Below are 22,962 nucleotides of genomic sequence, written 5' to 3' on the forward strand. Positions count from 1 at the left end.
TGAGGGGGGAGGAGGAGGAGGAGGAGGAGCAGCAGCAGCGGCCGGGCGGGCGGGCGGGCGGGGCGGGGCCGGGCCGGCGCTGTGCGGCGCGGGAGGCAGCGGCTGCGGCGCGGGGCCGCCACCCGGCAAGAGCGGCGGCGGCGAGGCGGCGGAGCGGCGGCGGGCTCCCCCCTGCGGCCCGGCCGGGTAGGTGCAGCCGGGGGGGAGGCGGAGGGCGCCGCGGCTCTCGGGGGAGGGGGGGCGGGGAGGGCGCGGAGGAAGTGGGGGGGGTGGGTGCTGCTGGGGGGGGACCCGGCCCGGCCGCGGGTTCCCGCGGGTGGGCGGTCGGTTCCGTTCGCGGGGCGCGCTCGCCCCGGTGGGCTTCCTCGAAGGCGGCGCCCGTGGGCTTTCCACGGGAGTAGTGCCCCTCTGCCCTGCCCGCAGCGCGCACGAGTGGAGGAGGGACTTCCGGGTGTGCCTGTGAGCGGAAGCAGCAATTAGCCTAATGAGGCGTTTTATCACAGGGAAGCCTCGCTGCTTTGCGGCTTCTGTTAACTAAATAGATGTTTAGGACCGCTGTTTGGTTATTTTTTTTTTTTTTTGTTGGTTGTTTTTCTTTCTAACTTCTGTCGGTGCTTGAGCGGTGGAGCATCTGTGGAACCAACTTCACAGGTTGTCTCAAAATCTGTGGATCAAAAGTCTTAATTTTATGCAACGCGGGTATTTGAAACGGTTTATGGAAAACCGTGGTGTGCATGGGCGTGGTGTGCATGCAAAATCAGAACTAAAATGTTCGTGGAATGCAAAATTACATGAAACATTCATGTGAGACCCCAACCATGGATACACTTCTGAAAAAATAAAAGCGTTTATCAGTAATGTAAACAAGTGTAACCCGTGCAATGCAAATCATTAAAACCATTTGAATATGATTGCCTTGTGCTTGAGAGCAAGTAGTGGGAAGTGCTTTTTGTCCTGATTTGTAAATTGAATAAAAGGTGTTTGACTTTTGCTGAAATGGCTCATAGTTCCATACAGTCAAAATTATGAACAACTGATTTTCAACTGATACTTAAGATCTGACAGGTAAACCATTGGGCGGAATTGGTTGTTTGCCATAACAGCTTTCTATCGTCAAAAATATTTGTTTGAACCCCTAAAAGTTTTAATGGCTTATAATGAATTACTTGTAAAGACTCACTCTTGGGATCCCCAATTCAATCTATATTCCAGAAGTCATAGTGCTCTTCTGAATAAATTTTCAGTTTAATTTTGAATAAGAGAAGGGGATTTTTTTAGAGCAATATTTGGACAAACTGTGTAATAAATATGCTATATTATAAGCTGTAATAAGACTTGTAGTTTTAATAGTTCATTTCTTGAAAGTTTCATAAAAGCCACCACCAACCACTCCCCCCTCCCCCCAAATTATAGCAAATCTTAAGATGTGATGAAGAGCACGCAAAGTTTTATGTTTTGCCCCTGGAAATCCCTTGATTTGGATTAAGGTTTGTTGAGCGCTGGTAGAGCTGGCTTGTGTTTAAACCCTTCAGTCCTTCCGCTGAAACCTGTAGCGCTGTCTTATTTTTTTTTTTTTCAGTTCTGTCCCCTTGCTGAATTTTGCAGGCTGTGGGTAATCTGCTGTGGACTGTTCTGTGCATCTGTGTGAAATGTCTTTTCAGTCGTACGGTGCAGTACAAACGCAGTTGTACTTCCTCCTAGAGTAGCTGGGCTCAGCGTGCGACTCTTCCGCTTGCATACCCCTGGGGCTGATGAGTCCTGTGGGATTTGAGTAGGCTCCTTGTAGATGCTCAAGTCATCCAGAATGAGCTTGGGTCCTGCTGGGTTCAATTTCTGGCTAATACTGGTCCCCGAGGGAGTCAAGGGCTATGTGAGTCACAGTGCTCTTGGAAGGTTCTGAGTTTGAATGATATAATCTCTTCTTTTCTAACTAGTCCTGGGTAATGGGCTTGATGGTGTGTTAATGAAGCATCACAACAGTTACTTAAACCACAGTAGCTAAAGTTAGTGATCTAAATTTGGTTTGATTTGACATTTTAGGTGAGATGCGGGTTGATAAGTTGATGCTTTTTATCTTTAGCTATGTAATCAGAGACCTTAATGCTTTTCTCTGTGTTAGTAACTCTTGAATGGTGCCTATGTTGTGTTGGATTATATGACCATTTTAATGGGTATGTGACTTATAGCCAAGAAAAGAGCGAAATTGTTGACAGAGATCTATAATTCAGGACCCCTGAAGGTTTCTGATTTAGTTGCACTAAAAGAAGTGTAATTTTTTTTTTTACCTGAGATTTCTGTTAAGTTGCACTCGGATAGAAATTGTAATTTAAGGAGATAAAGTAGCATTATTTTGTTGACCATAACTACTCGTAGTAAGCTTGATTAATCAGTTTTAATTTATAACAGATGAAACAATAAACAAGAGTAACATCCATTCTAATCAACTGACTGTTTTTCTTTCCAGGAATCAAATCTTTCAAAGCTGTTAACACCTAGAGATATTGATAGGAGGCTATATGCATTTCTGCCCTCTCCCTCCAAAGGCTGGATTAGCTTTGATGCTGCCGACGTACTCATAAATCCAGTTAGGTCTCTCTCAGAAGGCACAGATAAGAGTCCAGGGAATGGAACCATCCATGTAATAAGCAGTTGAGAGATCCAGGTATGACGACTTGGAGGGCTTGTAAGCTTATCAGAAACAAAACAAAATAGGTGAGAGTAAAATCTGGTGTGGCCAAGTTGAACTCACATTCTTCTAGGCAGTTTCTCAGTGTGCCTGTCCTCCTAGCTGCTATCTTTGGCACCCTGTGTTCTTGTTCTTTATATTCTGAGAATTAGTACATCATATGCTCTCATTTCATTTTCAGGAATGAAGCAGTTGTTACTGCTTTCTCAGCTAATATTGGATTATCAACTTCTAATGAGTTTACTCATTAAAGAATCAAAATAATTCTTTATCTGTGCTTGTCAACTCTGATAACTGCTCAAATAGAAGTTGGTAAACAAACCTTTAAAAATACTTCCCACCCAAATATCCCAAAACCTGAAGGTCTTTATAAAGGTCTCTTCCACAGTTACTAATGACAGCTTACTAGATAAAAGTAAAAAAACCCTAAGAATTATTGAATATCTAAGGCAGATGATATGAAGGGACAGATTTCCATAAGCCTTTCATAATTTCCCTACTAGAAGCAGCTCTATGAGCAAGAGACTAATGAAGGCCAACTTCCTAGGAATGCCTCTGGAGATCTGGTTTCTGTGTAGACTACCTGCTGTCCAAAAAGAGTTACATTACAGCCTTTTTCTCTGTGGATCTTCTAGTAGAGTTTCTAGCTGCCTGCTTTCATGCAGTCACTGTAAATGTCTGGTCTAATTTACTGTCAGATTTTACTGGATGTATTTGCATGCATGTGGAAGGCACACTTGTGCACCATCCTTCCTCCAGCTCCATACCAGTTTCATATTTAACTTGATTGCATATGCCTAGTTTTCTTAGGAACATAAACTAAAGTGGTGCTGATTTGATGTAAAGAGAAAAATCTTTTCAGTGGGAGCACAGTCCATCACTGGAAACTGTTGCCCAGAGAGGCTGTCAGACCTCTGTGGAGATTTGCAAGTCCTGACTGGCTGGTATGCCGAGTGCCCTGGTTGTAATTTGTTGTTGAGCCTGCTTTGAATAGGAGGCTGGACTGGGTGTACTCCTGGGGTCCCTTCCAAGGTGAATGAGTGGTGTTCCGAGAGGTAGACTGAAAGGAAGGCAAAGAGGAACTTTCTATTTTGTGGTGACGTTTCACTGTTAAGAGGTGAAATGTTAGTATTTCCACTTTTTTTTAATTCAGAGGAATTATAGTTGAGCATACTTACTTGACAAGCTAGTAATATTTGTCTTTGATTAGTAAGATATTGTCCAGACTTACCTTGTTTAGACTAGTAGTAAAATAGTACAGTAATACTGGAAGGACAGAATTGCTTTTGTGAGCTTTGTTGAAAAGCTGTATGTTACATGACTACAAATGTTGTAGAAATGGAGGGAGCCTTTGGTGTTACACAAAACTGCAGTTTGCTGTGTTGCTACAGAGGTGTTACCTAAGTGAACACTAAATGCAGGAATAGATTGATGGATAAAATGCCTGAGCAAGGGTTGAAAGACCTTTTTAGAACCTTTTCGACCTTTTTAGTTTGGGACATCTGCTGCTAGAATTACTCCTTTATTTTGCTATTAACTTGCCTTGGTTCTGTTTATGAAAAGATTCTGTCTGAAAAGGCAATGGATTATCATTTTTTTGGAAACTACAATTAAAAGTAGTTTAAGATAAATTTGTCTTTTAGCTAACCAATGTGGTAGAAGGATCAAGGCTCCTGGGCTAGAGAAACTTGGGCTTAATTTTACTGTAGTGCTTTCATGTTGAATTTGCTGGTTAAGAATGGGATGCGTACCAACAAAAGATTGACTGTAGTTATGCCTGGAAACAAAATACAAGCTAAGGCTTGAAGAGTATCCAAAATGCAAGAGAAATAAATTAGTAGTAAGAGTATGGATAATAAACTGTGTAGTAATGAGGGAATTAAACTGAGGGCTTGAGGGAATAAGCTTAGAAGGTTGAAATTTTGTAACCTTTATGATGGGGAGTTGCTGGCCTAATGGATAGGGAGAATGTTAGATGAGTAACTTAATCTTACTCCCAAGCAATTTGTTTAAATACCAGCTGAATAACTTTGCACATGAAACAGAAATATACATGTTTTTGGATTGAAGATGAACTACCTGAAAGCTGGAAAATTAAGTTATTTGTATTCAAATTTTTTTGTGTGGGGGAGTTTTTTTGCGTTTTTTTTTTTCTTCTGGGATTAACAGCTTCCATTTCAGAAAGATGGCTGGTTAAGAAAGCTGAGATACGTGGCTGTAACATACTATATCACTTTTGCAAACTAATCTTTTTTTTTTTTGTGAGATAGACATGCCTCAAGATATGTCTGCTTCACCTTCTTCAGTAGCATCAGTGTGTCAGTTAAAGGACTGAGATGGAGGAGCTGTTTCCAGTGGAGCATAACATATTGAACCATCTCTCCTGGCTGATCTGAGTATGGTGACATCCTGTCAGCTCTGTTACCTGCAGTGGACCATGGGGTTGGTGCATATAGCCTGCTATCGTAGAGGGACTGTTTGTAAAGCTTTAACCAGAGACTGTACAAATTCCCGGTTGACTTCCCTTTCTAAAGAGGATTTTACGTCTTAGTTTTACTCCTTAAATTTTGATAGAATGCCAGACTAGTTACTCTGATTTATTCCATTCTGTATAGGTTCTCGTTCCATACCCACTCCAATGGTATCAGAATGTCTTCCAGACTTCTTACCGATAAAAGGTATTAGAAAACAAGACTAGCATCTGTCAAATGGGGCTCCCTCTCCATTTCTCTCTACAAACCTTTCCTTTGGGGGGAGAAGAGGAGGAGAATAGCATGTGAGTTGTTTAAATTTTAATTTATAAAAAACTCAGGTGTTTTGTATATTTTGTACATAAATGAAGGTTTGTTTTTTGTCTTCCTGAGTGATGATGTACAGAATAGAAAGTTTTTTGTTTGTGCTTTTTTTTTTTTTGCCTTTAGCTTCTGTCTTATGTGGGAGGGGGTTTTGCAACTGTTTACAGGAAAGTCTTGCCTTTCAAGGCAAGGATTTAATGTTGACAGTAATCTTGGTTTGTTTTTTTGTTTTTTTTTTTTTGAGAAGTATAGCTTTTCAAGACATTCAGAACCATGAAGGCTGAAGTACCATTTGGGGATTTTATTTTTTTTTTCTCTTTATATCTTCTTGTTATAACTTGTCCTGGATGGGTGAATTCTTTAGCACTAAAGACTGAGATCCTTTAAACTCTGTTGGGTCCTCTGCCAGCTATTTACGAACAAAGAAACACCTGTGAAGCTCCCAGTGACCTTTTTAAGTGCAGGGTAGTTCTGTTTCATGTGCCCATTTAAATGTCTTAAATCTCAGTCTAAATTGCATTTTACTGTAATCTAGGGAGGAGGTGATAGAGGCACGTACTACTAAAGCTAAGCCCACAGGGATAATTTATGATGCACTGGGAGTTGAAGATAAGCAACTGATGTGTCCATAGCCCAGTTGCATGTTCCCCTAGTTGTTGGGGGGCACTGGACCCTTCCTGGTGGTATGCTCTAGACAGATGAGCAACCACGTGGCATAACAGCCCTTCAGATAGATGATCCTCATCAAATAATCTGTCTTTCTGTACTCTTCATTTAGCTATCATCCTCCTCTGTATGTTGGAGTCCAGCTATCACAGCTTGCTGGAGGGAGCAGGGTAGGGTATAAAACCAGATTCTGGAGTAGGGGAAGGTGATAGAGCTATATATATTTCTTCAGAGGAGGGACACTAAAAGCATATGGGTGCTAAAAAAATTTGTCCTATTTCATCATATTTAGCAATCAGTGCCAGACATTAATTACATTTTATTTTTACTGCATTAATACTGTAGTAGCTTGTTTTATGCCAAGGTCCGTATCAGCTTACAGCAGCAGAAACTTCTGCAGGAAATTTAGATTTTACTGGCAGTCATATTTAAAAGCATGTACATACATGACAAAAAAACCAAATTATCAGAGAGGCTTCTCATCGTGACACTAACATTCAAGTTGAAAGGTGTTGCATTCCTTCTTCCCAAATGAGATTATAGTAATTTTCTGAATAGAATTTAGTAAAAATCTGGTGTTTGTGTTCTCTTCGCAAAGAAAAACCCACAAAACACAGTATAGCTGCCATATAGATACAAAGAGATCTGAAAGAAAAACTGGGGATTTTATTTAGATAGGAGAGAAGAAAATGTATTTTTTTTCCCCCCCAAAATCAGATTCTCTTTCCTCTAAGAGGAAGTCAGTCATCTACTGGGAATTACTAATGAGACCAGTTCTTTGGCTTAAAGCTTTTGGGTTTTCATATTTAATATATTTTTCAGACTTGAGTTTTTGTTTTAATACTGTTAAATGGAAGTGTCTATGTTCAAGTATTCCATCACTTTTTTGTATTTCTTTTTCAGGAAAAGTGCAAAATGTTTCAAATTCCTGTTCAAAATCTTGATAATATCAGGAAGGCTCGAAAAAAGGTGAAGGGCATTCTTGTGGATCTTGGGCTTGACAGCTGCAGGGAATTGTTGAAGGTAATGCTTTTGAAATAATGTAAACCAATCTAAAACTTAAATCCTTGACAGATATTTCACTTTCTAGTGTGTGTATGATACTCCTCTGCCATAGATCTTTATGGTGGGATCTTTACTTGAAGAATGACTGACTAGTCATAGGCCATGGTGGAATTTAGTGTTCTAGCATGTAACACTGAAAAACTCTTCTTTCTCAACAAGATGTTATAGATGGTGCTGCATATTCTCTGCTAGTAATATTTCAACAAAAGGAAACAGTACAGCTTTAGGAAAGCCACCACGAATGAAGTGAAATGTTATTTGTGTACTACACAGCAACTTTTTTGTGATTCTTTTAAAATCACAGGCAGATGAAGACTTGAGTCTACTCAGAGGCATCCTGTCACATATCAAGGGCAAGCCTCTGAAGGATATCCGAATAGTCAGTATTTCTGAAAACCCATGAGCAGTTAGACCCAGTAGTCTTGTTGCAGGCCTTGTGTCCAGGGAAAAATGTCAAACTTGTAGAACCGAACTACAAGTCAGTAAGACATCTTAAGAAGTATATGTGAGTGTACAGGGGCAATCAAGATGATCCTAGAACCATTTTCAGGAGAAAATACTGTGCAACAAGCAGGAGGAATTCACACCATCAGGTTGGCAAGTCTAATACCACAAGTGCAGACACAGTAATGCAGCTCAGTGACTAAACGGCAGTGTATTTCAGCCAGCTGGTGCCCAGGGTGTTGTGGCTGTTCAGTGCATTCGTGGCTTCACACTGACCCTAGCCAAGAGTGGATTAATTCTGTATGATGGCACTAAAGTTATCTCTCTGTAGGGGTGTTATTGTCTTGTGTGTGTGTTTGTTTTTTTTCCTGAAATGTATAAGTAAGTGATTAGAGGGGGAAAAAAGGCTTAAGATCTACATGCGTAGGTACTTCTGCAACATTCTTGGTTATTACAGTTGAATAATGTTTGATACATCTAAATACAAGAGCTCAGGGAAAAGTGTGTTTGTCTAGTAATTTCAACTTTCTTACTGTTTTTGTGGTGTATAATATTTTGTAATTAAACCTCTAAGTCAGAAGCTGTTCTGTCTTGATCCTTTGAAGTAGAAATATTTTGATGATGCTGACTTTTTTTTTTGCTAAGAAATTAATTGCCATCTGACTTTTTGATTACGGTATAGGGTTTAATGGTGATTGAGGAATAAGGTGTTTTGTGTTTGGTTGGCTCTTTTGGGGAGGGAAGTGGGGATAGTGTGTGCTTGGTTTTGATTCAATTTTGATAAATGGTAGTGCCGGGAAACCCAGTGAACATTTCCATTCTGGGAAAAATTTTGAGATGTGGGATACAAAAATACCATTTTAGCTTTTGCAAATAGTTCTCCCTCAGCCAAGTTAATAATTTCAGTTTATTTGTTCCTGGTAATCCGGGGCTGGTTTTTATATAAATTTAGCAGCAAGAAGGGTTGTTTTTAGAACTTGATTTGTACTTGGCTCATATGATGATGGTATTTCTTTTTGGTAGACTAGGTTGTGTGATATCTTAATAGGTGTAATAGGTGAGAAGTAGCTTAAGTGTGGGTTTTCTTTGTTTTGCTTTGTTTTTTTTTTTTCCTCAGATACTAAGATTGATTTCTGGACACTGTCTGTGTGAAGAGGCTGGGCAATTTAGAAAATGCTATGATACAAACTTGATCTGCCATCTGGTCCTCAAATTAGTCTTAAACTTTTCTAATAAGGCATGATAATGGACAGTAGTTTGTGAGGAAGGTGAGGAATTTCACTAGTATCTCTGTAGGTCAGGAGACCCAATGGATTAGCTTTTTGGGTAAAAGTTCTTAACTGATCTCTACTAGGAAGAAAACATGAGCCTTTTGTGCTAGATTACTAGTTTGATTCTCAAAGTGGTACTTTTAAGTATGTTAATGTCAGAGGCTTTCTTCTAGTAAACTTTTAGCTGCTTTGACATTGTAATCTGAAGTCTTCATTTGAACTCTCTAAGTATTTTACCTTTTTGTTCTGGAAAACAATGATGGTTTTAATAGAGGGGAGGAATTAGTTTGAAATATGTTTTTCTCTTAAACTTAGAAATACACACAGTGCATCAGGATTAATCAGGCATCGTAGAGGGGTTTTATTCCCTAGTTACCTTCCCTGTCTGTTTTTCTTCCCTCCTCAAAGTGAGAAATGTGGGAAAGGCATAACAAGTTAGTTGATCAAAGCTTGTTTCTGGGACATCAACATGGATCTCTGTCTAAAGCGAGAGTTCAGAGTAGCCATTTGCAGCACTAACTGTGGTGATAAGAATGGTTATCTTTGTTTATCAGTGAATATTCCTCTGTAGGAAATAGTTGTTTCAGCAAAATTATCTAGACATACTGTCACACATTTGACTTGTGGGAATCTGGTGTTCAAGCCTCTCTGGAGAGTACTCAAACCAAAAGCAGAGCACATTTGGAGTAGGCCATAAACGTCAATAAATTCACTCCAGTATGTGCAGCTGAAGAATTGTTAGTAAACCATTGAGTCTCTTCATTTTCTTCATCAAGCATAGGTAAGAAAAGCATGGTGTTCTCTAAGGCTGTGGGATTTCTTTTGTTCCATGTAAGGGTTCTTTCTAAGATGTTTTTTTAAGAAGGTTTGGCTGAAGGGCAAATAGATGACTCATTCAGAGCCTAGATGTTGACTAGAAAGAGGTTGGTTTGTTGCCCTGTGCTCTTCAGGATTCTCCTTGGGGAAACTTGAAGGTTGAAAGAGCTAGAAACCTTATTGCGAATTTAGCTATGTTTTTTTTTAAATTCTCGAGTAATTTAATTTAAATCAAATTGTCCCTGGCGTGACCTTCTGGCTCGCTGTAATCTGTTACACAGGGATGCTCACACTTGCATGGTGTGGACAGGAGCCTAGTGCAGACAGAACCTGCATTAAGTAGGATTATGTATTTGCTTGACTGCTAGATGCTTTGTTTCTTTTTGTTGCTCTGTATATCCTGTCTTGTGTGTAAGTTTCACATAAATATTGCGTTGTTTTTTTGATCCCAAACTATTAGATTTATTCTGACTTCTTTAAGATGATCTAATCTTAAATGGTCTTTATTACCTCCTTCTGCTGTTCCAGTTGTGGTTTGGTGTGGAGGGGAAAACATCTTGCCCTCTAAGTACCATGCAGGATTTTGAGTGAGGAGAGGTTTGTGAAAGGGAAGGGAGAGTGTGAGGGGAGAAGCAATGTTGGTTTTCTGTGGGCTAAGCCTGGATTTGTAGCCTGTGTTTAATGTAAGACACTCTAGTGTGCTGTTGAAATTAGCCTAGGGTGTGTAGAAAATGCCTAGCAAACAGGAATCTAGTTACTTTTTCATTAAGTTTGTGTTTGAATGTGTGTGGGCCTCAGAAAATTGGAGAGGAATTTAAGATTTTCAGAGTAGTAGCTGGCTTTGACTTTATGAGCATAAACTGCTCTGATGGGATTGATTAGAAAAATGCTATAAGGAAAGTTGTTTACTCTGACATGGTTGTTACAGATGTGATAATATTGTTGCTTTTACAGCTTGAGGAAAAGTATTGCTGCTATTGAAATAAGCTTCTGGGAATGTCTTTGTTTTTCTAAGTTAAAAGCATAGTAATGCTATGAAGATTTAATACTAAAACCTGTTGCAAAGTAAACCATAGTGGCAAGTTAATAAATGGAAGTAAATAGTGAAATATTACAGATGAGGAGGAAGAAGGTTGAGGGAGAATATACCTTTCAGTGTTCAGTATGAGCTTGGCTAGAAGCAGTGGAATTAAAGTATAAATATTTTCACTCCTGTATTTTCAGTAACTATGAAGTGTTCAGAATTCCTACTGTATTACGAGGCAGTCATATGAACAAGTATTTAAGGTAAAATAAATCAAAATGGGGTCAAAGAAGTAATTTCTTTGAACTCAGTTTTGATACCTGTATCCAAATACTGTATGGACTTTCCATTCATCTTGCCTTTGTATGTTTTCCTTGCTCTGTACTGAGACTACTTTTGTAGTCAGAACAGACTGCAAAATCAGATTATTTCTTGTTTTCTTTTTTCTTTTAGAACCTTCAGAGTTTTGACCCAGGTGAAAAACACTTTTGTAATACTTCATGGAGTGATGTCTCTCCTTGGGAGTCTGTGGGCAAAAGGAAGGTATGTATATTTGTGTTAGAAATTTTAGGTAGATGTGGTTGTGGAGTTGCTGAATGTTACCACTTTCAGAAGTCCTGGAAAAGTTGAAATACACCTTTTTTTATGGTTAAAAAAAAAAAAAACAAACCCCAAAACCAAACCTTTAACATCTGGGTTTTTTTAAGCACTTTTAGTCAGGGAATAATCTTTCGTTTTCTGTGTTCTTCCCTATAATTCATCTGGTTGTAAGGACCATATGTGCTCTTTGCTGTTTTTAAGGATACAACCTTGAACATCAGTATTTAAGGTGTCACACTAACGTTCTGCCTTTTTAGCCTAATCTGGTGTGTAGTCTTAACATGCTTTTGTATACAACATGCTGCTTGTTTCATTGGAAGGGTGAAAATGTGATTGCATAGAAGCAAGGGATTAAGCAAAAATTATCATTAGCATCTTGGGAGAGGGTTGCAGTTGAAAACACAGTTAGATTTGTGTGTATGAAACAGCTTTTAGTTCTATATAGCTAGAATCTTGTGTGAAGCTATAATCTGTAAGAAAGGCAGGGTTGAGATGAAGAAACCAAAGGATTTATATAATTTTATATTCTAGCAAGTTTCTAAGATATTATGTAGAGTGTATCCAGAAGAAAAAGTAGTCTTCTCAGTCTTGCTGGAGAGTCTTAGTGTTCCTGACTGCTTCTGTGAGGAAGGGCTGTCAACAGCATGTAAATAGTGGTGGGTCTGCTCTTTTCATCCTGAATCAAAAGGTAATGGTGTAGAATAGTGTGGTAGTGGTTTGCCAGGACTATTTTATCTTCCTTTACCATCTTTAAAACAAACCGAGGCTGCCAAGTATGGTAGTTGCATTTTTAAACAAAGCCCTCAACATACATGCTGACCAAAGCCACTGAGTCTTTGCCAGATGGTCATTTAGTAAAAAGTGACCCCTCCTGTCCTTCAGGACTGTTACCTGCTTTGTGTCCTAGTCCTCCTTTCCTGAACTTAGGTTCATGCATTTAAGACTGGAGGTTCATCTGTTCACTTGAATGATGAGTCAGATGTGACTTGTCTGACTAGGTCCATAGAGACAGAAATTGGTGCTGCTTCAGATAAGACTTGAATTTACTTTCAGTCAGACTACCTTTAGTTTAGGTGAATGGTTATGATGGTGTCTCTATTTTATTTTCTTCCTCCTTTTTTATTTCTTCTTTATACACATGGAAAACTCCTTTTATCAGGTCTCCTGGATCCAGTCAGCATGTTGTCTGAGGTCTAGCCTTGCTGATGTTGTCTTTTTTTGCCTTTTCCTCCATCTTCTGACTGAAAAATGAAGTGCTGGGAGATCTTCAGTGTTAGATGAGCAGGGAAGGTTTTCCTTCCTCCCCAGATATAAAACAGGGAAGAGGAGAATGAAGACAGAGCAAGTGAAGCTTCCTGTCTGAAACTTTAGATGAAGGATGTTTTTTCTGTCTTTGTTCCACAGTCCTTCAGTGGAGGAAGTCCTTCAGTGGAATAGCTATTTCAGTGAAAATGAAGAAACTAAAAATCATGCACTAGAGCCACAATCTTCTTTCATCCCTGCTGTCTGGAGAGAGACCAGGCAGAGACTTGATCCCTTACCAGAAGGGAGAAACACGGATCCTGACTTAGGTATTACTGGTCATGCTGACTCACTGTCCAAAAAAACCAAGACTGGGATCTGATCTGATGAACTTCAGTGCAGTGTGTAATGTGCTGCTGTGGAACAGATTTGCCAAGCTATGTCTTTTGGATACTAAACTTTTTCCTATTCGTTGTCTTTATCGAACCATAGTTCCTTGATATATATCATTCAGGTATCTTGACATCATGCTGCCTGGATTTGGGAAAAAATAAGTTGGTTCTTCAGGATGTCCTATTCCAAAGTTGTTGCCGTAAGGGGAAAGTAAGTTGTTTGAGCTACATTAGAGACTCTGTAGGCTGGAGAAGATTTAGATGAGTTGGTGGTTTCTACCATTAGTACTGTTTTTAGGGAGTCATTATTAAGTCTGGAAGAACTTTGGTTTTTGGAGGCTGTCGTGTCTTTCTGCTTGTCTCTAGGTTGTGGGGAATGTGAGACTACACAACGGAAAGTGTTACTGCATTCTAGGGTATGTTCTTTGGAGTGGGACTAATGGAGTTTTCCTAAATGCCTCTAATAAGCCTTTTTGTGTTCCATTTGTAGATTAGGGTTGTGTTGGTCAATCTCAGAGATGCTCATTTTTTTTTCCTAAGTGGCTTAGAATTCTTGTTTTGTCAAATTTTCTATAAAACTGAGATGTTGTTAGTAGACTGTAATAGCACTTGCAAACATAAAAAGCAGCTTGGGTGCATATGCAGGGAAAACATGCTGATGAAGTATGTCTGGAAGAGCTTTATTTCATACAAAAAACATGAGAGTAGCAGACTTCTACATATTTCTGCTAAAACAGCTTTTTAAAATTATTTTTTTGTTGCTGTTGTTGCTGTTGTTTTTTTTTTGAGCTAAGTAGTGGGACTATAGGATTTGTCCTAGTTTGATAGAACTTGAGGTACAGAACTCTTTCTTTTGCTGAAGTTTTGTAATTTTTACCTCTGTGGGGAAAAAAAAAAATAAATCTAAGAGGTCATGGAACATTATTTCTCCTAGACTTACCAGTATGCAGGTACTGGGGTGGTTCCTTAATAGTACAGGGCAGTGCTTGTTTTTACAAGTAAAAACGTTGTTATTATGGAATAGTAAATTAATTTAGCACTTGGACCACTTGTAAAGTAGAATATTCTCATTGCACTTAACAACAGTTGTTCAGGCTTGGCAGCAAGGAAATATTGACACTGCATTACACTATGGTGTAAATTTATGGGGACAGAAAGACCCAAATCAGAAATGGGGTCGGAGGGGAGATAAAGAGTGTATGGGCCTGGTGTTTAAAAGCACATAAGCTTTTCTAGGGCTTGGACAACCAATTAAAGTAAGTAGTCACCTCTTTGTCACCTGACTTCCGAAGAAGTAAGGCTGGTGAGGTGCAGCTTTTAATAATGCTCTGTATGCTTCATTAGTTCAGTGGCCTTTCTCTGCTCAGAATACTTCAAGATTGAAGTTGCTTCTAATTTGCTGTGGTGCTGTTTACTAGCTGCTGAGAGCAGACACCTAAAGCATTTATGTAGAGGATAATTCACTGATATCTTCACAGTGTGCTCCTCAGCAGCCTGAGCCAGCCAGCGGCTTTCATCTGACGCAATCTTTTGAATTTGGAGGTTAGATTTTGGTTATCATCAGGAGACTCTTCTAGTACTGCTATCAGATGACACCTCCATGGCTATATGAAATGACAAAAAAATAACTGCACAGATCTTTGCTACGGTTCTTCATAGCGTGTCTGTGACATGTATGTGGGTGATCTAGCTAGGCTGGATGCTGTAGTGGTGGAACAGCTTGTTCCTTTTGGATGGTGTTTCATCCAAGGCAGAAGTCAGTAAGGTGAAAAACACATCTGAGGGAACAGACAAGTTCCACTAAATGTTTGAGAGTGCAGATTTGTCACCTGGATGTTGTTGTCACTGATTCTGTAGTTTTTGGCAGGAGCCATGGTTAATTTCCTGGGAAGTTGATAAGAAAAAATGGTTGACAGAGCTCCCAGTTTTTTTGGAAAGGGCAAATAATGTCCATGGGGATATGGAAAGTAATGCTGTCAAGTGACATGTAGTTGAGGGATTAAACCACTGTTTAGTGGAAGATTAAGTTTGTTTATACAGTTAAAATATTTTTCTGAGAAGAATCTGTATGCTCCATGAGTGTGCTAGAAGAACTTTCTTACAGAAATTACTGTGGTGGAATGTCTAGTATGTTGAGATAATACAAAGAGGTCATTTCTGCTTTATCATAAAAAGGGAGTTCATTCCTTTCTCTTGCTATTATTAATCTGGCTCCAAAAGAAAGTTTAAAAAAAAAATTATTTTTTTGTGACTTTGCTGGGAGAGAGAGACTTCTGGAGAGCTTTCAGTGAAGGGTAGGGTATTGCACAAAATTCCCCCACCTCATGTCTCTTTCTCCAGTAGATGGGTGGCCCTGAACTACATAAAGCTTTAGAAGTGTAATATTAGAAGGGCTGTTATTCCTAATTGCTGAGGCTTCACCTCCTATGCACAGTGGCATACAAATTCTTAGCTTGTTCTGTGATTCCCGCCTTTAAAAACAGGCTTCAGAAATGCTTCTTGTGAACTAGAGTAAAAGGGAACTCACTGAAGGCTTCTCAGTAAATTTTAAAGAAGCAAAAAGGGCACAGATGTTTCTCCCTTTAAGTATGTCATCTTTAAGTCTGCTTTTCAAAAACAAGAACCTGAGAAGATACATGCTCTACACCCAGTGAAGGCATTTTTGACAAGTGATAGTTCAGACTTACGTTCAAACATGTAGCAGGGATTTAGGAACTGGCAGTTTCTAAGTGGATGTTTTTGTTTTGTTTGCAGAGATACAGAACAAAACCGTACTGCTGTAGCTTATGCAAGTTCTCGTCAAAATTGCTTACTTCATTCAAGAATCACTTGCACCGTTACCATGAGGATGAAATGGACCAAGAGCTGGTGGTTCCTTGCCCAAAATGTGCATTTGCTTCTGATCCCAAAATAGTGGGAAAACATATCCGGATGTTTCATTCATCTAATAAAAGAATACAGAACTATACAGTCAGCATTTTGGATGGCATGAAACAATTCAGGAGTGACATCATAAACTTTACATGTCTAAAATGTCAATTTACAGACACATTGTATTACAATATGAAGAAACATGTGCTGATGAACCATTTTCAAAACTTAATAGGTATATATTTTGGCCAGAAACCTGATGAAAGGAAAGAGAATTCTGTTGAGCACTACTGTAAAAAATGTAATGCTTCTGCAAACAGCCAAGATTCTTTAATGTATCATGTCTTGACATCTGAATCACACAGAGACCTGGAGAACAAGCTTCGGTCGGTGATTTCAGAACATATTAAGAAACCAGGACTCGTGAAACAAATGCATATTGCTCCAAAGCCTGCCCAAGGTGTGCCGGTGGCTGTTCCATCTGCAGGGCCTGCCGCTGCCCCAGCAGGTTCCGTCACAGCTCCGTCATGCATCCAGCTTACATTTCCACAGAATAATCAAAACCAGAGTGTGGTGCAGCCAAAAGCGGTTCAAAACGCTGTCAGACCGGTGACTGTTCCAAGTGCCTCTGGTAGCCTTCCACACACAACTGCTGCTCCAGTTGTAACCCCATCGCATGTTACTATTGTATCCAGTAATCTTACTGTAGCTCAGAATAGCGTTAATATTCAGCCATCACCTTCCCAGCCTATCCTTGTTTCCCGTAGGCTCCCCCTCAGTCAGCCTGTGAGGCCTGGAGCTATTCCTCTTAATCCTCCTGTCGGGACTGTAAATAGAACGGTGGCCCCTGCAGTTCTTCCTCTTAATCAACCTGTCACGCCTGGGCTCTTTCCTATTAATCAACCCATTGGTACTATAAATGGTCCAGTTGCAGCTGGAACGCTACCTGTTACTCAACCCGTCAGCCCGGTCACCCAGCCGGTGGCACCGGGGGTGCTCCCCGTCACCCAGCCGCTCGGGAATGTGAGTAGACCCATCGGTCCCAGGGTCCTTCCCGTGACGCAGACGGTTGCCTCGGGTGTTCTCCAGCTTAACCAGCCTGTTGCTTCTGGGCTTGTTCCCGTCAGACAGCCGGTCAGACCTGGGTTCCTTCAGCTTAATCAACCTGTTGCCCCAGCAGTTATCCCAGTAAATCAGCCGGTTCAACCCGCAGTTTCTCAAAGCGCGACTTTCTTGACTGCGGGCTCTATACTTAGGCAGTTGATTCCAACGGGGAAGCAGGTTAACGGCATACCTACGTACACGCTTGCCCCGGTTTCAGTTGCTTTGCCTGTACCTCCCGGTGGTGGAGTAGCGACTGTGGCTCCACCGCAAGTGCCCATCCAGCTCATGCAGCCTGGGCCAGTAACTCAGCTGTCCCACTCGCCGGCTGGCGCGCCGTCTCCTCCAGTGGTTTTAACGTCTCAGAATATATCGTTAAAAGCATCCCCACCTGGTCCTGAAACAAGTCAGGCTAGCAGGCAGGCGAAGCAGTGGAAGACTTGCCCGGTTTGCAATGAGCTTTTCCCCTCAAACGTCTACCAGGTGCACATGGAGGTGGCCCACAAACACGGTGAAGTAAAAACGGAGGAAACCCCGGAACCTGACAAGCTGGCAGCCTGCGCGCCCTTTCTGAGATGGATGACCGAAAAGACAGTCCGGTGCTTCTCCTGTAAATGTTTTCTCTGTGAGGAAGAGCTCATGAAGCATCTCTTGATGCACGGCTTAGCTTGCTTGTTTTGCACAGTTACTTTTCATGACTTAAAAAGCCTCATGGAGCACAATAAAACCACACACAATGGGAAAAAGCAGTTGCACGCGGATTATAGCAACAGAGGATTTCAACTCGGGAACGACGCTCAGGGTGACCTTGTATTTCCACACTTTGATTTCAGTACGGTGTTACCAAAAGAAGACATTGGTGAAAGAGAAGTGCATTTGGCAGTGCTCGCGGGACTGAACTCAAGGACACTTGTCCCTGTTTACATCAAAGTGAAACCTCAGACAGCAGAAGTGAACAACCGATGCAGCAACAAAGTGTTAACCTGTCCCTTTTGCTTTGGTACGTTTGTTAGTGAAGAAACCTATGAAATGCATTTGAAAGAGCGGCATCATATAATGCCAACTGTACATACAATTTTAAAGTCTCCTGCTTTCAAGTGCATCCACTGTTGTGGTGTGTACACTGGAAATATGACTCTAACAGCTATTGCTGTACACTTGCTCCGTTGTAGAAGTGCTCCCAAAGACAGCAACTCGAGTGTGAAGATGCAGCTTGAGCGTACTGAGAAGAAAGAGCTACTGTTTGTGAATGGTGAAAAGCACGATTCTGTGATTCTGAAAAGAAAACAGGCAGATTCCTGCTTTGTTGCAGAAGACCAAAGGAAAAAGGAACAGCAGCCTCTGAGCTTAAGTACTGGCATAGCGCTCCCTCCAGAGAAAGAAGTGAATTCAGGGGTAGTGCCTTTCAAGAGACAAAAGGTTAATACTAGGACTGAGATGAAGAAGCTTCCTTCTAGTGAGGATCTTCGCATTCTAGCAGTAGATCCGAAGCAGTATGATTACAATTCGTATGAGGCTCAAAACCAGTTTTTGACAGACTACTTTCATGAGAGGCCATATCCTTCTAAAAAAGAGATGGAATTACTTTCCTCGCTGCTATACGCGTGGAAAATTGATGTTGCATCCTTCTTTGGAAAAAGGAGGAATATATGTTTAGAGGCGATAAATAATGACAAACCTTCTGTGCTGCTGGGTTTCAGTATGTCCGAACTAAAAAATGTTAAGCACAGTTTGAATATAAAAGATGAACCATTAGATATGTAAACAAGCTTTTTATAACAGCTAAAAGCAATCCATAATTGCATACTTATTGATTTAGCAGTTTATTGTATTTGTTTTAACTTGCAGACTGGCCTGTTGAAGGGTGCAGTAGTACAAAAAGTCTTGTTCAGCTGTGACTTATTGTGAAAGGCACACATAGTTGTGTATTTGAAAAAGCTAAAACCTTCAGACTACACATCTGGAATTTGTTTTAGCTTTTTACTTTTTCTGGAGTAGTGTTTTTTTTTCCCTTTTTTTTTTTTTTTTTTGTTCTGTTTCCTTTTCTTCCTCTCCAGGCTCCTATTACACTTTTTATACCACCATGTAAAACATTTGTCCTGTTAAAAACAAATTTTATTTTATTTTTCTGCAATGTCATCATCTTTTCTAAACAATAAAATGTATAATGTTGGTTAAAATACTGAGGTAAGCTACGTGAAAAACATCTATTTGATTATTTGTGGTTTTAAGTCCTAATTTTTTTTAACCTAGTTTTGTTTTATCTACTGAAGAAGCGGTTGTAGCCTTTACATCCGTTGCCCCTTCAAATTCCCAATGCACTGGTAGCAATAAAATACATGGCAATCTTTTTTTTTTTTTTTTTTTCCCCCCCCCCCCTCAGTCAAGATACCTATGCCAGTTAAGTCTGGTGACTTTCAGTATCTAACTAGTATTAACATGCTGGGGATTGAGGGACTTGGGGGTGCCTGTTGAAGTGTTACAATTAACTGACTTGAAATGGTTGTGGTGTTATCTGTTAAATAGATCTTGTTAAGCAGAAGCTTTACTCTTTTTGTTGGTGTTGAAGCCTGGTTTAAATACTTACTGTTCAAAGCTTGGTAGCAGCATTTGGTTTCTTTTTCAAAAAGCAAAACTGCTTTGGAGAGTGTCAGATTGCTTTGATACGTGGAGTATGACTTCTGTGCACATCACTTACCTGTAGAAGCCCTGTCCAAATATCACTGAAGTGTGGTGAAAAAATCTGATTTTTATTTTAAATTGCTGTCGCATGGGGCAGTAACTGAGCAGTGCCTCCTTCCCAGCAAATCAGATACATGGATTTGAAGTCCTTTCGGTCAGAAATTTGTAGAAACTGAAACTGGGCGAATTGGTAGCATTAAGACTTTGAACTGTAGAGTACCTGAAGCAGTGATACTTAGGTAGCAATTGTTTCTTTGTTTTTTTATTGTCCTATAGGGAGCATAAGTACAGTATGACAGCCAAATAAGCCATCTTGGTCAATATGAACTATCCCTTTTGCAGGCTACAGAAAAGCTGCTGGGAAGGTTTACTTGAGTTGAGGAGCAAACCCTGTAGTACAGGTGGCCACACTGAGGCCTCGTGTAGTACTCTCGTTCTGGATATGCTTGGTTTCATCTGGCTTGTCAAACAGTGCCTCTAATATCAGTTAATTGCCAGTTATATAATAAAAAACCCTATAATATGCATTACTTGTTTTTCTTCCTCTATATCCATCTCTCCTCACCCTTCTTTCCCAGAAGGAAAAAAAAAAGAGCAGGCTCTTCTGTAAGTTCACCTGTGCCAGTGTTACAAGAAAAAGGTGATATGCCCAAGCTTATTTCTGTTTTTTTTTTTTTTGTTAAGTAGTAAGCATACTTTTGCCCTGTGCGATAGTTTTGAAAGCAGGTACAGAATTCTCTTTTTTTTTTGTCCTGTTTCTAAAAGGGCATGACCTTTTTAGCAGAATTTGATAACTGTCCACCTGAGATTCTAAGAAGCTGTTAGAGATTCTATTTTGGATACAATCTCGATATTTTTATATTGATCACTTCAAAGAATTTTAATGTATGTTTAACATACAGTTACTTTAAACTAAGAGGATCTGCTGTTTGGAAAAATCTAGTAATTTAATAGCAGTGTTGAACAAACATAGGCACCATTTATGGGATTGTCTGCACGCCCCACCCCAGAGAGTGACAGTGAGGAAGAAGCAGTGTGTTCTTGTAGCCTAATAATAGCTCGTTAAAAATAAAAATAAAAAATTGTATTTGGGCCTAGCATAGTTTATGAACCATTTTGAAGGTCTCTGCGTGAGGAAGAGGGATGGTCTGTAGAAGCTGTGAAATCTAGGCACTCTTAAAACCTCAATCCTGTGAGCCCTGCCAGCTTTGGGGTAGTTCTGCTGGTATTGGTGAAACCCCAGCCCGGAGGAATTCAGCAGCATGCACCTGGGGATGGTTAAAGACTGTTCTTGAGATAACTCTGTGGCTTGGAGTGGGGAGCTGGGAAGTCATTTCGGGGTACACCCATGCTTGGGGCACTGAGGGAGCAGTCCAGTCTTACCAGAGTTTTCCTGCATAGTGTCCAGTTAAGCATTTTATTTATTGGACTTTGATTTCACAGTTCCAAATAAATGAGTGTTTTTAACTTTTTTTTAGGTGTGTGTGCATATGATTACCTATTCTTCCCTCCTACCCCTTTAATATATTCAGGGAACTTGATGTGAAAGTTTCTTTTGGTGCAGAATAGCTGTTAAAAGACACAGAAGGAAAGTAAGACCGAGAACTTAGATCTCGATGCTTTAGGAGGCCCTTACTTAGTCCATTATAGTAATATCTTCTGTTATCTCAGCTACATATTTTCCTACAGACTGACTGATGTTCTTAACTCTTGGTTCTAATTTGCTATTGCTGAGTGCTCCTGCTCTCATTAAATGAGGACTGTAGAAACAAATACCGGGTGAATTATTGAAATGTGAAGGTAGCGACTGTGACACCGCATGGTCACGGGTTTTCAGAAAAGCCAAGGAGCCTGAAAACAGCCAAGTTAAATCAGTGGCTTTAACTAAATGGGGCTTTTGCTGTAGGCTTCCCACCCGGGAAGTCGTGCAGTTAGGAAGCGTTCTCCTGGAAGGGCTGTGTGTGGGCAGTGTGGGAAGGGCCCCTCTGGCCCTTTTCTGAGGACAGAGCCCAGCCCTCCGGCATCTGCTGTGGGGAAAACAGATCCACCGAAGGAGCTCCCCTCTGCAGCAGGCTTTCCAAATGCAAGTCCTTAAAGCATGTGGCTGAAGCTCTGGTCAGCTGTGAAAGAAGTTCAGTTGGGAAGAAAACTGTTTGGTTTGCAGGATTATTGTAGTAAGTACTTGTTCCTGATGGGAATAAAAAAAACCTCCCAAACCTCCATGTATTCTGCCTCTGAAGTGTATTGGTCTGGAGAAGTCTCTGTGATTTGAGAAATATTTTGTTGTGGTTTCTTGAGCAGAGGAGTTATGCTTCTGAAGTAGTGTGATAACTTTATTATTTGAATATGTAGTAGGAAGGATTATTATTATAATAATGTGTCTTGGCCATGTTTCTTCCATAAACTTTCATGTGCTGGGATTTAAGTTAATCTTGTTTGGTAAACTGATGTTTTGGAAGGAGACAAAACCCCAAACACCCTTATGATTAGTTTTTAGTACTGTATTCTTGTGTAGAATACTACAGTTCATCGCATCAAGCTTTTTTTCCCCCCTTCACTGCTTTAAGTTGTTCAGGAAATCTTAGGGGCTGATTTAAGTAGCTATTAAATACTGTTTGGATGTGCAATTCTCAGCAAATACCTCTGTAAAACTGTAATTCTACTGCAGCTGGCTGTGCCATCTTCTAACACATTTGTCAAACTTAGCAATGGGCACATTTTTCCAGGGAAGATAAGTGATGCTAAGTAGCAAAGTACTGATACATAGAGAAAAAAAGCTGCAGGCTAGGTGCAAGGGGAAAAAAAGACAAAAAAAGCCTTCAGAAAATGTGCATGGCTTGTTTTAAAGGTTAGAAGAATTTTCATTCCTTCCTCTGCAAAATATATGTGAAAAGGGCAAAATGAGAGTATTCATAAATGAAGCAGAACTCTGGTGCTGCATTTAAAGTCTTAAGACTTTAGTGCTCAAGTACCTCGTTTCTCACTTCAGCTGCCCTGACTTGACAGGCATGCTGCAGGTGTGACCGTTTCTCTTTTTACTTGGGCACCAGGTCCTGAACACGTCTGACAGCTCTTTGTGATGTGAATTTGTCCAAGTTTGACACGCTGAGTTGGGGCGGGGGTTGGGTATGCGGTGTGTGCTTACAGCGCTGCCGCTTGAGAAGAATGTAGGTCTGCAGATACCAGGGACACAAACATGGGCTGGGCACCCATCTTCCAATTCCACATAAACTGTTTATTAACCCGGTGTTTTACCTAGGAGTATGTTGAAGAGAGTGTGTTGTTATAGAATCAGGGGAAGGTAGAT

General features: G+C 40.4%; 1 protein-coding gene across 12 annotated transcripts; it reads left to right on the forward strand.

Moving 5' to 3' along the window:
• Positions 1 to 104: 104 nt before the first annotated feature.
• Positions 105 to 21,127, forward strand: ADNP2 (ADNP homeobox 2). 12 transcript variants are annotated; one of them, XM_042806602.1, is made up of 5 exons: positions 105 to 186; positions 4,957 to 5,462; positions 7,051 to 7,170; positions 11,221 to 11,310; positions 15,756 to 21,127. In XM_042806602.1, the coding sequence occupies exons 3-5, from the start codon at positions 7,063 to 7,065 to the stop codon at positions 18,735 to 18,737; spliced, it is 3,180 nt and encodes a 1,059-aa protein (XP_042662536.1). In that variant the 5' UTR covers positions 105 to 186; positions 4,957 to 5,462; positions 7,051 to 7,062; the 3' UTR covers positions 18,738 to 21,127. The 12 variants fall into 12 exon arrangements, with proteins under 12 accessions (XP_042662536.1, XP_042662537.1, XP_042662540.1 ...); XM_042806603.1 differs by having other exon boundaries at positions 107 to 186; positions 5,302 to 5,462; XM_042806606.1 differs by having other exon boundaries at positions 107 to 186; positions 5,302 to 5,364.
• Positions 21,128 to 22,962: the final 1,835 nt, after the last annotated feature.

This window comes from Tyto alba, unplaced genomic scaffold (genome assembly GCF_018691265.1).
Source record: "Tyto alba isolate M040663 unplaced genomic scaffold, T.alba_DEE_v4.0 Super-Scaffold_48, whole genome shotgun sequence".
NCBI lineage: Eukaryota > Metazoa > Chordata > Aves > Strigiformes > Tytonidae > Tyto > Tyto alba.

Excerpts from the sequence above, each read along its gene's own strand:
- ADNP2 (XM_042806602.1), top strand. The coding sequence starts at position 7,063 with ATGTTTCAAATTCCTGTTCAAAATCTTGATAATATCAGGAAGGCTCGA. Across the intron at positions 7,171-11,220 it reads GCTGCAGGGAATTGTTGAAG|AACCTTCAGAGTTTTGACCC; the intron begins GTAATGCTTTTG and ends TTTTTCTTTTAG. Across the intron at positions 11,311-15,755 it reads AGTCTGTGGGCAAAAGGAAG|AGATACAGAACAAAACCGTA; the intron begins GTATGTATATTT and ends TTTTGTTTGCAG.